Here is a 16,603-nt window from a genome sequence, read left to right on the forward strand (position 1 = left end):
TGGAGGCCAGGAGTGACATGCGGGTGTGCCCCCTGGTCAATCAGGGAGAAAGCGGAGCTGACCCAGGCTGTGCAGCCTGACCAAGGGACAGTTCTGAGGGTCACGTTTGTGGTGTCGCATTGGTTTCCCTGGGCATCGAGGTTTCCCTCCTGGAGGGGCTGAAAGAGGAAAGATTGGCAGGGCATGGGCATTGGAGCAAGCGGAGGCCCCTCTGTGCCCTCTGTGGAGACCTTGCCGTAAATTTATTTATTTCCCAGATTGACAGGTCTGGCCTGACCAACAAAGTTAGTTCACTTTCTTCTAATAATGCTTTTTTCCCATGTTTCAGCCGACCCCACTTGGGCAGCGTCCCAGACTTCAGGTTCCCAGTGGCAGACGGTCCCACGGACTCCTACAGCAGCAGCGTGGTGTTGCGGCGCCCCCAGAAAGGCCGCGTGGCAGCGCTGCGGGACGAGCCTTCCAAGGCAAGGGCTCCATCTTCTCCCTGGGTCACCTGCCTGCACAAGTCACCTGTTTACCTCATAGTTTTGAGACTGTTTTGGAATTACAGTGTCGATAGGTCACGTTCTCTTTCCCTTCCCCCCATGTCCCTTTTTCTAGCGAAAAGTTTATTTTTAAGGAATGGAAATTCTAATAAAATATGACCTCTTATTCTAACACAATGCCGATTAGTAGTCTTGAAGTAGTAGTGAAGAATAAATGAGCGCATGTATAGTCAACCCTTGAACAACACAGCTTTGAACTGTGCAGGTAGCTTATCTGTGGAATTTTCCAATGTGTAAACAGACCACTTACACTTAGGACTAGGTATCTATGAATAGGTACAGCATCGTGAATGTATTTTCCTTAACGTTCTTTCCTCTAGCTTACTTTATTATAAGTACAGTGTATAATGTAAGACAAAGTATGTGTTAATTGACTGTCTTATTGATAAGAATTCCAGTCAGCAGTGGGCTGTCAGTAGTTAAGTTTTGGGGGAGTCAAAAGTTATACATGGATTTATGACTGTGCAGGGGGTTGGCACCCCTAACCCTGTATTGTTCAAGGGTCGACAATATTTATCTTTTTATTTTTAAGAGTATATATATATATATATTTAGCATATTTTTATTTATTTCAGAGAGGAAGGGAGAAGGAGACAGAAACATCAATGATGAGAATCATTGATTGGCTGCCTCCTGAAGCCCTCCACTGGGGACTGAGCCCACAACCCGGGCCTGTGCCCTGACTAGGAATCGAACCCTGACCTTCTGGTTCATAGGTTGACGCTCAACCATTGAGCCACGCCAGCCAGGCTAAGCATTTTATTTTAACTTAAATGAGCATCCCCTCACTAATTAAATTAACATTCACTGGCTAATCTTGATGGATGCCAGCAGCTTATAATGTGGCCCATTTTTCGAGAATCTTTCAGGCTTGATTTAGAAATTTTTGAAAACTTTTGACTTTGACTTCCTTAAAGTTGCTCTGACTGTGGTTATACTCTTTTGCATCTTTGCTGAGATGGGGTTTCTGTTCACAGGTACAGACTCTGAACGAGCAGGATTGGGAGCGTGCCCAGCAAGCCAGCGTCCTGGCCAACGTGGCACAGGCATTTGAGAGCGATGTCGACCTGTCAGACGGCGAGGACGAAGGGGACACTCTCTTCAGCTCGTCGGCGCTGCTGTCGCCCAGTGGGCAGGCCGACGCTCAGACGCTGGCCATGATGCTGCAGGAGCAGCTGGACGCCATCAACAAGGAGATCAGGTATATGGGGTTGTACATGGGGTTATGCCCGGCACACAGACAGTGTCCCCGGGGAACTGTACCCCAGTTAGGGAAGGCTGGAGCAGGTGCAGCGAGTAGTGTCTAAATGGTCTAGAACAGTGGTTCTCAACCTGTGGGTCGCGACCCCTTTGGCGGTCAAACGACCCTTTCACAGGGGTTGCCTAAGACCATCCTGCATATCAGATATTTACATTACGATTCATAACAGTAGCAACATTACAGTTGTGAAGTAGCAACGAAAATAATTTTATGGTTGGGTCACAACATGAGGAACTGTATTTAAAGGGCCAGAAGGTTGGGAACCACTGGTCTAGAATAATAGTTCTGTTTGAAGGGTTTTGAAGTTTTGAAATTGCCCTTTATTATGGAATTCAGTCAGCCAGGGCCTTCCCTCTACAACTGTGATGTCGGCACATTTGTGTAAGGTGCCGTGGCAGGGTGAGAGGTGTTCAGTTCCATCCCCAAAAGCTGAGGACCCAGCTGGAGGGCCCTGGAGCTTTGCCCGCCTGGGAGGCTGCCGGGTGGGGGCTCCCTGCCACATGTGCGTCCTCCAGCCCTGCAGAGTGCTGGTGTGTGTCACACAGCCACTTCGAACCGGAAAGCTAAGGTGCGAAGGTTGGCAAATCCCCTTGGTGTTTGCACTTGGCCGTATTAAATTAACACAGCACAGAGACTGGTGCATTGTGGGACAGTGCTGGTCACAGGGGGTGTGTGCGCTCTTTTAGGCTCATAAGTATTTTAAAGGGGTTTCCTTAGAAACCTCCCAGCAGTTCTAATAGTAAATGTACAAGAGTGGGCCATCTGAGAGGCAGAATTCAAAGCATTGCCTGGGCTAAGGAGGCCTTAGGTGTTGGGGCGCAGCCGTGACCAGGGTGCCCTGAGGCCCGCCCTGCTCAGACCTGATGCAGCCACACACCCGGTTGGTCCCAAGGCCACGTGAAGAGCACCACATGCTGAGCCTGCCGTAGATGCAGGTGGCGCGGCCACCAGGTCTTGTTCTTGTACAGCTAACACGGCAGAAATGCCCCTCACCTGCACACGGTTTCTACACAGTGGCGTGGGTGCTGCTGCTGACAGCGGATGGCCTGTCTGTTTGTCCAGGTTGATTCAGGAGGAAAAGGAGAGCACGGAGCAGCGGGCCGAGGAGATCGAAAGCCGCGTTGGCAGTGGCAGCCTGGACAACCTCGGTCGTTTCAGATCCATGAGCTCCATTCCATATCCTGCGTCCTCACTCGCAGGCTCCTCCCCTCCAAACAGCGGTCGGTCCACCCCTCGACGCATCCCGCACAGCCCCGCTCGGGAAGTGGACAGACTGGGCATCATGACTCTGGTAAGTGTTTGCCTGTTCCCCGCTGCACTCCCCATCCAGTGAGTTCTGTCTCGGGCACTGCACATGTGCTTTTTGTTTGACCCAGAAGAAAGTCGGGTATTTTGCTTCGCATGTGTTATGCTTGGAAGTCCAAGGTTTTGAAAACCAGCTGGTAGGTATGTCATCAGTCATTCGATAGCAGCACGGTGACAGATGAATTTTACTTCTCGGAGGACCAATCGGGCATGGCAGCTTCAAGGGGGAGTATTTCGTTTTTTAGGAATGGACAGTTTAACAGAGTAAGTATAGGCAGCCTCGTAGCTCATAGAGATGTGTACCAAGGCCGAGGCCATCTTCCTTTACATTAGGGTTGCCTAACTGGAGGGTACAGGTCAGAAAACAGCAACCAAGCAAGGCAGACCGGTCCTCTTCGTCATGCTGCCTGGGAGACCAGCAGCCATCCATGAAGAGCCGAGAGGCTTCCTAGGAAGCATCTGGAAATGCAGTGACCTATGGCCCTGGTGACAGAGCAATACCCTTGCTGACGCATCTGGTTTAGGTTTGCATGAGCACTGCCTCACATTGCACACTGACCCACAGCGTGCTGTGCAGCCGCACCACCGACCTTTCCTGTCCCACCCACGCTCACTCTCAGCCACACTGCCCAGCCTCATCCTCAGCCACACTGTCCGCCAGCAGATAGCCACATCACCTCTGCATCATTCCGGTGGCATGTGACATCCTCTCCGTAACTTACATCATAAGCTAATTAGCTAGTATTTTAAACTTTCTGACAATTTCACTTATGGTTTCATGTTTATTTTCTCTGAGAATTTATAAACAGGCTGGATATTTCCCCTGTGTGTAGTTCTGCATGCTGGCGGCCTGTGTCTGCTGCATTTGGTTTTGATCTCCTGCATCATCCTTTTGTTTGTTTAATCACCATTCATCTAGGCTCAGTTCCCCTGTCCCCCATCTCCCTGTAGTCTATTTCTCCCTCCCTTCCCCTCTCCCTGGCTGCAGTACCTCCACCACATGCCCAAGTGACAGCAGCCATGTGGTCCATGGGGAGTGACTGTTCACGCTCAGCTCTTTGGTGACTTTATGCTTTTTCTTCATTTTTCATTGAATAGTGTTTTTCCCCTGCAATGATGATATATTTTAAATGAGGATATAGGCATGATATAGATGGATCAGAGCGGTTTTACTCAAAACTATAGGATGTGTGTAATTCGTAAGTGAAATGTTACCTCTACAAATGTGAAGAAATAATCCGCTAAGTGTAGGATTAATGGAATCTTGACACTAACAGTATACCTTCTGGTTGTGATGCTGTATTCAAGACCATCAATAGCGTCAACTTACTGAACATGCACAGTTAATACTTTTAACAGACTACTTTTCTAATTTAAAGATCATGAATTACAGAATGTGAAGATTCCACCTACTTATTCTAGCTTTTATTCTTACAGATTTTCAGGGGGTTCCCTGCTGTAGTCAATAAAACTTTTTTTTGAGCATTTTAAATTAAATTCTAGGCAAGGATTTTACATTAACATCCAACAGGTGATTAACTCCAAGCAGGTTTGTTCAGTTTTATAACAGGTATTAGACTGATCGTTTGAAGTGTAACTTGTTTTTCATTAAGAAAAATGAAAGAATAGAGAAGTTTGGCTTAGAATAGACAACTATTAGGGCTCTTTGTTACATAGATTGCATTATTTTAATTAATCTTATATGTTGTAATAGAATTTTATTTCCTTGAGTAATAATTTGTGGTATTTCTCTAGTAAATTTTGAATAACTTATATTTAAATTTTTGGTGCAAAATGTTCTATTTCCAGTTACTTTTTTTTTCTAAATCTTAGCTCACTTATATTTGTCCTGTCATTCTTTTTTAAATGTATTTGCCTGTATATACTGATGGTTGGATTTTTAACATCAAAGTGTGCAGTAAACCTGGTTTTTCTTCCTTTCTTTGCATGCATCTGTCAGCCTAGTGATTTAAGGAAACATCGTAGAAAGGTAAATTTTCGTGATGTAACGTGCCTTTGTTTCTCTGTGAAGAGTGTCTGTCACTGTATATACATGCGCACCGAGGGCAGGTAATGACACTGTTAGAAATAGGTCCTTGGTGGTTCCACAGAACCCATGATGGGCATAAGCGTTGGCCTTCCTCCCACCTGGTTGCCTTTCAGTCGCTGCTTTCATGTTTATAACAAACGTGGTGTTTGACTATTAAAGCAGAACCATGGATCTTAGGTCTGAGAAAAACCGGTTTTAATTATCACAGCTGGCAGCAGTTAGTAAGCTCTTACTATATGCCAGGCTCTGTGCTGCATGCTTACTAGTCTGTCATCTGATCCGCACACACACCCTGGGAGACATGGGTTACTGTTGTTACCCCCATTTTACAGACTTGGGAACTGAGGCTTGGAGAGGTGTCACGCACAGTGCCCACAGTCGCACAGTCAGGAAACAGTGCAGTACGATCTGTCTGGTTTCAAAGCCTGGACACTTGGCCACGTCGCCCTCCAGCCTACCTTTTCCCAGATGCTCTCAGCTCCTTTGCAGCATCCCTGCCAGGGGGGTCAGGGCCTCTTCTCCGTATAGATGACCATGAATTGGGTCTTCCTGTTCTCAGAGGATGGAACCAAATGACTTCCTCGTGATTGTCACTCTGTGCACCAGTCTGTACCCCTCCCAAACCTGTGTGCTCACGCACTCGGACAGCCTTCAGGTGGTCAGTGGTGTGAGCCTTCCCTTGTGCAGAGTAGCCTGGCGATTTAGGGACCTCGTGTGGTGACATTCCAGCTCTGTCGCTGCGTGGTGTGTGGCCTGGCTGTGCTCCTCACCCTCTTGGTGCCCGGCTCTGCTCTCCTGTGAAATGAAGACAGTGACAGAAAGCGTGCTCTTGGGAGGCCATGGGCTGTGCCTGTCTGCGCACAGGCCACAGTTGATGAAGAGCTTACACTAGCGACAGGCACAGAGCACACCCTCCCGTCCTGCTGGCTCGTACTTCACTTGTCTTGCAGCAAGGCTTTCAATGAAGGAAGTGGTGTGCTGATCTGTCTCCGGGCAGGACAGCCTGGTGGGAACTTGGGCTCACTGACGGGCTCCTTTGTATTCAAGACTGTCAATGTCGCCCTAACTGGTTTGGCTCAGTGGATAGAGTGTCGGCCTGCGGACTCAAGGGTCCCAGGTTCGATTCCAGTCAAGGGCATGTACCTTGGTTGTGGGCACATCCCCAGTGGGGAGTGTGCAGGAGGCAGCTGATTGATGTTTCTCTCTCATCAATGTTTCTAACTTTCTATTCCTATCCCTTCCTCTCTGTAAAAAATCAATAAAATATATGAGAAAAAAAAAAGACTGTCGATGTCATCAACTTACCGAACATGCAGTACCTAAAGAATAGAGAAGTTTGGCTTAGAATAGACAACTATTAGGACTCTTTGTTACATAGATTGCATTATGTTAATTAATCTTATAGGTTGTAATAGAATTTTATTTCCCTGAGTAATTGTAGTGTTTCTCTAGTAAATTTTGAATAATTTACTTTTTTTTAAAAATTGATTTCAGAGAGGAAGTGAGAGGGGGAGAGAGAGAGAGAAGCATCAATGATGAGAGAGAATCATTGATCGGCTGCCTCCTGCACACCCTCTACTGGGGATCAAGCCCACAACCTATGCATGTGCCCTTGACCGGAATCAAACCTGGGACCCTTCTGTCCACAGGCTGATGCTCTATCCACTGAGCTAAACCAGCCAGGGCTGAATAACTTAAAAATTTTTGGTGAAAAAATGTTCTATTTCCAGTTACTTTTTTTCTTCTAAGTCTTAGCTCACTTATATTTGTCCTGTCATGACTGTCCTGGGGTGGTTGTGAGGATGCAACCAGGTGTGTGTACAGAGTGCCTGGCGCCATGCAGATGCGGCCGATGGGTATGCAATGGCGCCTTTTTACTCCCCAGTGTCCTTGGATGTGCCCAGACTACTTCCCAGCTCCACGGAGCCTCCCCTTGTCGTCAAGTCTGAAATGGCACGTAGACTGTAGTCCAGCATGGGGAGCACCTTCCTGTAGGAACACAGAGGGAGAGGGCCGGCCAGGCCACGTGGGGTGAGCTGGGAGATGTCCTTAGCAACGGGCTCATGTCAACTGGGCTTTGAACGAGGGGCGGCCTTTGCTTGGGCAGTTGCTGGTCTTCATGGAGTTTACAGCCAGTTCAGCCACAAGGGTCGCTCCCCATCCTGTTTTTTGTTGTTGGGTTTTCACAAATCATTGTTTTAACCTGCATCTGAGATCTACCCCTAAATTTCACAGTGATAGGTTTAGCCATTGTAGCTTGTGGTCTGATGGTTGGGAATGAGGAGAGGATGCAGAATTGTCCAGCTGTTGCTGATGGTTATGTCTTGAATGAGCTTAGCTCTGTTCTGCACTAATTCACTTGGTCATCACCGAGTCTCTGGGATGCAGTGAATCGATATTTTGTACACAATATCATTTTTAAAAAGGCGTACGTTGGCTGCTCAAGTCTCTTTGTGCACACAAGTGCTTGCGAGGCGCAGTTCGTGATGTCCAGCCCTGCCCTAACCATGAAACTCAAATATGTACGTGAGTCCTGAGTGTCCATCCGCTCCCCATGCTGTTGCCATCGCCCTGCTTCCCATACTCACATCCTGGCACACCTAGAATCTTCAAGACCACGGAGACCATCTTTTAGTGAAAACTTAGGATTATTTCCTCTAAGCCAGAGTGAACACATTGTTTTTCATCCCCATATAATGTTTCAGTTATGACACCCAATCTAAACATTATTGAGAAACACGGGTCAGACACACGTGTCGGGGTGGAGGAGTTAGTTACCTTCTCACTTTTTTAACTGTTTGTTACAGACTCCAGTCATTTGAATCATTATTTGAAATGGTACTGGGTCATGGTACAAGCTGTTTCTTTTTCTTCCTTCTAAACAAAAAGGTCTGGATAGTTTTGCCCAAAAGGGTTCTGCCCTTGCTGGCATTTCTTTTGAAGGGCACCAGATCCACACATTCTCCCCGCTCCCCACTGGGGAGAGCGAATGCCGCCTGGTCCATGATGATGTGGTCCAGGTCTCTGCCATCCCATCAGTGGCTGTCCCCATGGTGTCCTAGGACTCTAGGCTGCATGAAGGCTCGGGAACAGGAGTGTCCCTGTGTCCCGCCAGGGCCCACATTCACCCGAGTGCAGCAGCTGGGGACTGGGGCCAGGCTCCGAGCTGTGTGCTTGGTGGTCCGCAGCCCTGTGTCTTGTGAACAAGACCTGCCTTTAAAATGGCATTAGCCGGAGACCGCTTTGTACTCGGACAAAAGCAGAGCCAGTAGATTTTCAAATAAGTGTATGATTGTAATTTAAAGCCTGTGTCATTTTTTTTTTTTTTGGCCAAGTCTGTTAACTAAGTTTACACTTCTCTCCACCCCTCAGTTGCCAGCTTCCCGAGAAGAGGTACGAGATGACAAGACGACGATAAAATGTGAAACATCCCCCCCTCCCTCCCCGAGGTCCCTGCGCTTGGACAGGCTGCACAAAGGAGCCCTGCACACGGTCAGCCACGAAGACATCCGGGACCTCAGGAAGTAAGGAGGCGCAGTGTATAGGAAGTAAGGGGAGGGGCGGAGCCAGTCACCATGGAAACATACTTGTCTGAATTTTCAGCATTAAGAAAGCTATTTTTTTTAAGAGAGACCATTCTCCTTCCCTCTATTTTTTTTAATGTCTTTTTTTTTTTTTGCTTTCAGCGAGGAAGGGAGAGGGGAAGAGAGAGAGAAATTTCAATGATGAGAGAGAATCATTGATCAGCTGCCTCCTGCATGCCCCCCACTGGGAATCAAGCGTGTGACACGGGCATGTCCCCTGACTGGGAATCGAACCGTGACCTCCTGATTCATAGGTTGATAGTCAACCATTGAGCCACCAGGCAAGCTATTGATTTTGTTTTGTTAATTCTCACCCAAGGATATTTTTCCATTGTTTGTTTGCTTTAGAGAGAGTGGAAGGGAAGGAGGGAGGGAGGGAAGGGGAGAGGGAGAGAAACATGGATGTGAGAGAGACACATCGATTGGTTGCACATGCGCCCAGATTGGGTGGGGGACAAACCTGCAGGCCAAGGCTCTGACCACTTGGCAACACTGGCCAAGGCTCTTGATCTTTTCTTGTTTAAAAAAGTCAGAACAATGTTTTTTAAGAAAAACTGGCTAATTCAGTAGCGTTTATTGAAATGGTGTACTCAGCATGCGGGCCGTGCCCTGGAGCTGCGGTGATGCCACGGGTGCAGGCATGGTTGGTAGAGGCAGTGCGGGAAGACAGACTTAGGCCAGACCCACCATTTTAGGAAAACCTCATTTCTTCAGACTCCACAAATCAACTGGTTTGAGAACGAACGTTCTATTCTTGTGGGAGCGTTTGCTCCGCACATGGCATGTTTCTGGTGGTCACCCCTGTAAGGCAGTCGGTGGCTTTCAGGGGCCCCTGTACCTTTGAGCTGCGGGATTTCACTTGTCCTTCCTGCTCCCGGGCGTCTGCCCTCAGGAGCCCAGTGAGACAGCCCTGCAGCTGGTTACTCTTGCTCTTTCCACGGCCAGGACAGTTGCACTCGGGGAGGTTGAGGGGGCTGCAGAGAGTGGGGACTGCCGTGTCACTAGCTGAGAGGTGACCTGGGTGGGGCCGGTCATGCCCTCTGTGGAGCCCCGCCTTCCTTGGAAGGAGTCTCCCAGGCCCAGAAGAACCTCGGCCTCCCAGAAACAGGTCTCTGTCAGGAGACACGGGAGCCCAAGCTTCCTGGCATGTGTGTTCTGTGAAGTAGGTGTCGTAGAAGAGACGGAGATGTTTGTGGTGAAGTTTGAGAGCGGGTATTAAAAACATGGAGAGTTCTGGTTCCTGTGACAAGGGCACTTGTTAAAGATCATTTTCTGTCCCCAAAGCTCGACAGGCTCACAGGATGGCCCAGTGAGCAACCCCAGCAGCAGTAACAGTAGCCAGGACTCGCTCCACAAAGCCCCCAAGAAGAAGGGCATCAAGTCCTCCATCGGCCGCTTGTTTGGCAAGAAGGAAAAGATGCGCCCTGGGCACATCGGCAAGGAGGCGCTGGGACAAGGTCGGTGTGCTCAGCAAACCGCCAGCCGTGAGGGTAGGGTCTGCCGGGTGTGCCTGCTGTGTGCCCCATCCACCCTGCGTGGGGTCTGCCTTACCAGCTGGGTGTTCTCCTGGGGCCTAGGCCAGGGACGGGTATATTTTCTCCGTGCGTACCTACAAACCAGAGAGCCACGGTAACATGTCTTTGCCCTGAATAGCAGCCTGTTGTGGAAGTAAGCGGTTTCCTTCTCTGGGCATCTGCGTGACGTCATAAACAGCCTATAGAGTTTTTCACTCTACCTGCTCACACTGTCCACCTGTTGATGAAACCATCTAAGGTGCCCATATTGATCTCTCTTTCGACCACTCTGCTTCCTCATAGCTGGCATTTCAGAGACAGAAAACGCATCTCAAGACGCCTTGGGACTTAGCAAATTGGGAGGACAGGCTGAGAAAAATCGCAAACTTCAGAAAAAGTAAGTGTTTTATTGTCCAACTTACTGAATAGTTTTTTATTGTGCCTGATTTTTACCTAATGTTTATTTATTAAATGTGTCCTTCATTCTGCAAGGAGACGATGCGGTAGAAATGGAGGAGTCAGTCAGCATTTCCTCCTCCAGGCATTGTTTGTAGTTTGTAGCAAACCAGCAATAAGTGGGCAATGTGGGAGATTAAAGGAGCGATGGGCATGCACTCTTACACTTGGGAGCAGTTACGGAGAGAATGCTGTCCACATGTTTTATGTATGTGTATAGTAGGGACTCTGATTTCGAATGTCTTGTTATTTGCAGGCACGAGCTGCTCGAGGAAGCACGGAGACAAGGTCTACCTTTTGCACAATGGGACGGGCCCACTGTGGTCGTGTGGCTGGAGGTACGCCGCCTCCTCCTCGGGGGTGAGGGTGTTACACGGGTGAGCGTGTGATTTCCGTCAGACTCTAAGCCTAACCCGGCCTTGACGCTTCCTGTCTCTAGCTCTGGGTGGGGATGCCGGCCTGGTATGTGGCCGCGTGCCGAGCCAACGTGAAGAGCGGGGCCATCATGTCGGCCCTGTCGGACACGGAGATCCAGCGGGAGATCGGCATCAGCAACCCTCTGCACCGGCTGAAGCTGCGGCTGGCCATCCAGGAGATCATGTCCCTGACCAGCCCGTCGGCCCCACCCACGTCCAGGACGGTACGTGTCCGTCCCCTGCTTCCTTAGGAATACACTCACGGTTCCGGTTTAAGGTGTTAGCATTCAGAAACACTACAGCTTCTTATGTGACAGTTGGTGGTTAAAAGACACTTTATGAAAAGCTTTTACAGCAGCTTTGCCATTATAATACAGGAGTTTGAAATGTAGAAAAGTGGTGATCACATTTACATAGAAATTCATGGAAAGTGAAGGGAAAACTTAGATCCCCAGTTGCATGATAACTGGTGTTTCTCTACCGATGTAGTCGGCCTGCGGGTGCTGCTCAGTGGGGGCTGGGGCCTGGGAGCGAGGGTGTAAGCAGTGCTGACCCAGCGGGTGCGCCAGCATGGTCTGCTCAGTTTCCCCCACGGGGAGACCTTGAACATCCTTCAAAGCTGCTGGTTGAAAAGTTAAAAACATACCTCAGGGGCACATGCTCAGAAACAGGGTCCGGGCAGCTCTGGCATTGGCTCCGGGCCTCTCTGCTCTGAGTCTGCTCTGGAGAGAAGACCTGGTCAGGCCCCTCAGAGCCGCATAGACACTCGTCTCAGTGGAGGCCAAGGCCGATTCAGACACATAGCTGCTCCTCACAGTGAGTCAAGAACGCGTGTGTTGGTTTTGTTTCGTAGGGAAGGCGGGGTGAACAGCACCCCTGTCTCAGCTGCTGCCCAGATGCTCTTGTCCCGTGGGCTTGTCCCAGTTCACCTCAGTGGCCTTTCTAGAAAGGAAGGGGCCGGTGGTTCCCCAGTGTTTCATAAACTCCTGACAAAGACAGCTCCTGAGTGGGCAGTGAGAGCACACCTCCCTTGGGGGAGCCTTCCCTGCACCTCAAGACCAGGGCAGCTGTTCCCTGAGGATCCCGGGGCTAGGGCCTGTTCCTAGGCCAGCTGAGGGGAGGGGGCCGTTCTGTGGACACAGCCCTGCTCCCAGCCTCCTGGTGCCCCCACACAAGGTTGTCCAGGTGGGAGGCCCACTCTCAGCGGGCCCCTGCTGAGGACCGTCTTCCCATAACGGAAGCCTGCTTTTGTGCTGTGCCCTTTGTGCTGTTGGTCAGACTGCGCTCAATATATTGAGTCGACACGTCAGTCACAGCTCTCAGGAGTACAACCTGTTTCCTCTGTGCCTGTCACGTACCTCAGGTGGTAAGCGTGGCAGGTACACCTGGAAGGCGTGGGCTGCTCTCCTGCTGTTGACAGCACAGTGTCAGTGAGGTGTGGCTACTCTGTAAACGGGGAGAGCTGGTGGTAACATGTTACTTCCATGTGGACATCTAACATGAAGATGCCTCGCCTGCTCTTGCGTGCCTGTGGCTTACATGTCTGCCACCTTTCCTTCTTGTCACTGCTCCCCTTATCCTGGATGGGCGTGGTCATGGGGTCACCCTAGACCACAGGAAATGTCTGGTTAACGCACGAAGAGATGGAGACGCTCACCGCCACGCCACGCACGGTCAGTCCCGCCCGGGCTCCTGTCCCTCAGGGCATCCCGTTCAGAGCAGGGACAAGGTGTCCTCCACATCATATTGTTCCCGATACATATTTCTTTTAGGTCTGGGTTAAATGTGTGCAATAGAATTCGTATTTTATCTTCTTTTAGATTTTTTTTGTCATGAACTTAAAGTTGATAGACCAGCTCTGTTTAGAATAGATTGAATTCCTTTCTCTTGAGGGGAGACCTCAGTTTAGCCCCCACTGTGAGGGCCCGACCCGAGTTTCCCCCTCAGTGGGTGCGCTGGGCATGGACGCCTGCTCCTTGCATGCGAGAGGGCGTGTGGGTCGTGCATGCGTTCTGCATGATGCTTGTGCTGTTGGAGCTCTCCCCTGGTGAAGCTGCACTGCCCGCGTTCACTGTTTTGCGTTCCTAAGCTCACAGTACTAACCGTATGTGTATGTTCTCTTGCATCCCTAACCACGTAACATCAGGAGGATGAGGAGGGAAGCTGGGCTCAGGTTGGAGACTTTCTATAATCTATTCTTCACTATATGTACAGCAACAAAAAGAATTGGCGTATGAAAACTTGTAATTTACTTTTCTTGACATTTTTAACATCTTAATTTAATCATAATAATGTTAATGATTTGAAAGCATCAGTCAAAGCCAAGTATAGGATTCAAGAGTGCAGAGAGGATGTCTCATGGACAATTTTGAACATTTCTCAGCATTCTCGTAGGGACAGTGGTTCACTCTGCATGACGTGTGGCCTTTATGCAAAGTCCTGTGGACTCAGCAGCTCCTGAGATTAGATATTCAGTCCCCAATAGGGTCACTGTAGTTATAAGACCTGCTGATGGGAAAACCCTTCTGATAAATTAACAACACAAGTAGGTTCAGAGGCTCACCTCTGAGTCTGTGTGGGTACTTTCTTACACTGTGTGAGCTAACTCACAGCTTTCCTCCTATGGGAACCTCATTTCAGCCTCTTCTCGCTTAGTGTACATCTGGATTTTCAGCTTCCCGGTTCTTCAGCTCCAGCGAGCTTTGTCCCAGCTTGTTTGCAGCTGTGCTAGCAGCGGCTTCCCTCCTGAGTCCGCCAGCACTGCCGTGTGCTGTGCATTTCAGCAGCACCTTGGAGCCGGGAGGTGTGGGCAGGCCTTTTCTCCCGAGGCCTCCTTAAAGGCATTGCGCACGGATCTGGAGATTGTGTATCTGAAAAACAATAATTTTAAATGAGAATTTTCCTAATTACAGTTGATGGTTGACACTCCTGTTTCTCCTATTGGTCCCCTTAAAATAAAGCCAGTTACATCAACTTCCTAAACAAAAGAGGGGAGCTCGAGCAGGATTCCCTGAGCTCCCCGCCCCCACCTATGGGCTGGCTGCTTCTCAGGTAAATGCCCTGTCAACCTTCACAGGGTCACTAGTGACCACTAGAATTAAAAAGGGTGCGTTTCATAGTTCCTTACATGTCACTGAACTTTATAGTGAGAAGCAGAGCTCTGCCATAGGAAATCCCTGCATCAGAGGCACGACGTATAAATTAAATAAGCTGAACACTTGCTCTTTGCTGTGGAAATGTAAGCAAGGGCGAGCTGTGCTGATGACGCCAGAATTAGCCAGTATGCGGTCTTCGGCGTGAGCCAAGGCCACTGGGCTTTTAGATGAGAGGAAGGGGAGGCGGGTCCGGGTGCTGCCAAGCGCAGGAGTCATTCGGTGCCCACCCCATGCCGCCCCACGGCGGCAGCTGTGCAGCCGGGAAAGTTCGAGGTGCCCATGGGCACTGGGGGAAGAACATGTCAAGATGCAGCCATTAGGCAGGCAGCATCAGTGTGTCCACCCGCGAGACTGCTGCTTCCAGACGCAGCAGGGGACAGGACGGCCTGGGCCCTCCCAGCACCCCGTTCTACAGAGCTCAAAGGTCTGAATGGAATTTGTGATCATTCCAATGATGGGAAGACAGACCCTGTGCTGTAGCTGTCTCTGTCGCCCACATTCTCTGACCATGAGACCCTGCTGCGTGCGTTTCTCAGAAGCCCGTGATGGCAGCACAGGAGATGTGGGTCTCCCTGGGATGAGCCGGTACTCCCAGGAGCTCACATCACTGACCAGGAGGAAGTAACTAGACTAGAGTGAGTAGATGAGAATAAGAAGGGTTCTGCTTCCATAGAATTTTCTGTTTAGAAGTTTCTTTGCATTTTGTGTCAATTTAAGAATTACATACTCAGCAAGCAAGAAAGCAGTTCCAGATATCCATGCTCTACGTGTCTGTGAGATGAAAGTGAGGCTTGAAAGACTGAGAACATGATACTGTGACAGTGTCCAAAAAAGCCTGTATTTCTCACTCATGGTTGTTTAGAGCAAACAGTAAAACTTTTTCCTGTTAGAATTTGAGCATTCTTGTTGGAGTTGGAGTCATTCCTTTCAGCTTGGTTGGAATAAATAATAGCTCAGAGACCATATTTTCAAAACAACATGGTGGGAGGTAGAGTTGCTGTGTCCAGGGATCCGTGCAGCATCCTGTGGGTTAGTTTGGTCTTGGGCTGAAGCACCCCAGTGTCTCCTCTCTGACGTGTGTCACATACTGCACACAGTGTGCTCCTTTCTTCTCTGGACAAAGCTTGCACCTGTTCTGTTAGATTTACCCAAGGCGTCCGTGGCGATTCATGGCATTGTGAATGGCATTTCTATAATTTCCGTTTCCAGTTCATTTCTAGTGTTTGGAAATACAGTTCATTTTCATATCTTTACCTTGTATCCTGCAACTTGACTGGACTCTTTAGTTGTAACGGCTGTCTTGTAGATTCATTTCTGGGGTTGTTAGGTCTCCTACCAATAAAGATGTTCTCTTCTCACCAGTTACATGCTTGATTGTCACAGTGGCTAGGAGCTGCCACCCAGCTTTGCATAACGTCCTTACTCTGTCCTGACCAGGGGCGGGGCGTGTAGTCTTCCCCGTGGAGGGGTGTCAGCGCTGTGTGTTTGGTAGAGGCCCTTCATCAGATCGAGGCGGGTTCATCCACTCAGAACGCTGAGACTCCCCTAAAGGGTTGGTGAATTTTGTCAAATGCCTCCCCTCATCTTTCAGATGTGGTTTTTCTCTTCAGTCCATTAATATGGTGAATTTCATTGGTTTTCAAATGTTGGCCCAAATTTAAGTTCTCGAGAAAAACCCCACTTGTCCTCTTTCATGACTTGATATATTACTGATTTGCTGTGCTAATGTTTTACATGGAGTTTTGCATCTGTGTCTCTGAGGGATATTGGTCTGTAGTTTTCTTGTAATACATTCATTTGTCTGGGTTCAATGTCAGGACAATGCTGGCCTCGTAGAATGAGTTAGGCATTTCTTCACTTTTTTGAAATAGTCTATAGAATTCCTCTTTTTTCATAAATGTTAGGTAGTATTCACCTGTGAAGCCATTTAGGACAGAGATTTTGGTTGTGAAAAGGTTTGTAACTACAAAAAAGTTCTAATAGATAGAGGTCATACACTTCTTACTCAGTGGCTTTCATAGATTGTCTGAGTTGCTTAAAGTTATTCACAATTTTCCCTTATTATTCTTTCAATGTCTATAGGATATGAACCTTTATCCCCTTTCATTCTTAATATTGGTAATGTCTTTTGTTTTGTTTTGTTTTGTTTTAGTACTCTGGTGAAGGGTCCAGTGGTTCTCAACCTTCCTAATGCTGCGGCCCTTTAATACAGTTCCTCATGTTGTGGTGACCCCCAACCATAAAATTATTTTTGTTGCTACTTCATAACTGTAATTTTGCTACTGTTGTGAATCATAATGTAAATATCTGATATGCA

At 48.7% G+C, this 16,603-nt stretch overlaps 1 protein-coding gene across 8 annotated transcripts in view; it reads left to right on the forward strand.

Moving 5' to 3' along the window:
* PPFIA1 (PTPRF interacting protein alpha 1) overlaps window positions 1-16,603 on the forward strand; it is a 57,418-nt gene that overhangs the window by 30,788 nt on the left and 10,027 nt on the right. For 3 of the 8 annotated variants that reach the window (XM_070427717.1, XM_070427719.1, XM_070427720.1), the window contains 11 exons: window positions 329-464; window positions 1,523-1,746; window positions 2,869-3,097; window positions 5,072-5,101; window positions 8,534-8,685; window positions 10,030-10,202; window positions 10,563-10,656; window positions 10,972-11,053; window positions 11,155-11,355; window positions 12,742-12,804; window positions 13,278-13,304. In XM_070427717.1, coding sequence (XP_070283818.1) covers window positions 329-464; window positions 1,523-1,746; window positions 2,869-3,097; window positions 5,072-5,101; window positions 8,534-8,685; window positions 10,030-10,202; window positions 10,563-10,656; window positions 10,972-11,053; window positions 11,155-11,355; window positions 12,742-12,804; window positions 13,278-13,304 — 1,411 coding nt within the window. The remainder of the gene's footprint in view (window positions 1-328; window positions 465-1,522; window positions 1,747-2,868; window positions 3,098-5,071; window positions 5,102-8,533; window positions 8,686-10,029; window positions 10,203-10,562; window positions 10,657-10,971; window positions 11,054-11,154; window positions 11,356-12,741; window positions 12,805-13,277; window positions 13,305-16,603) is intronic. The other 5 variants (XM_070427718.1, XM_070427723.1, XM_070427724.1 and 2 more) reach the window with 3 other exon arrangements.

The sequence above is a fragment of the Myotis yumanensis genome, unplaced genomic scaffold (assembly GCF_028538775.1).
Source record: "Myotis yumanensis isolate MYYU_CA2020_CCGP unplaced genomic scaffold, mMyoYum1.0.hap1 SCAF_10, whole genome shotgun sequence".
NCBI classification, from domain to species: domain Eukaryota; kingdom Metazoa; phylum Chordata; class Mammalia; order Chiroptera; family Vespertilionidae; genus Myotis; species Myotis yumanensis.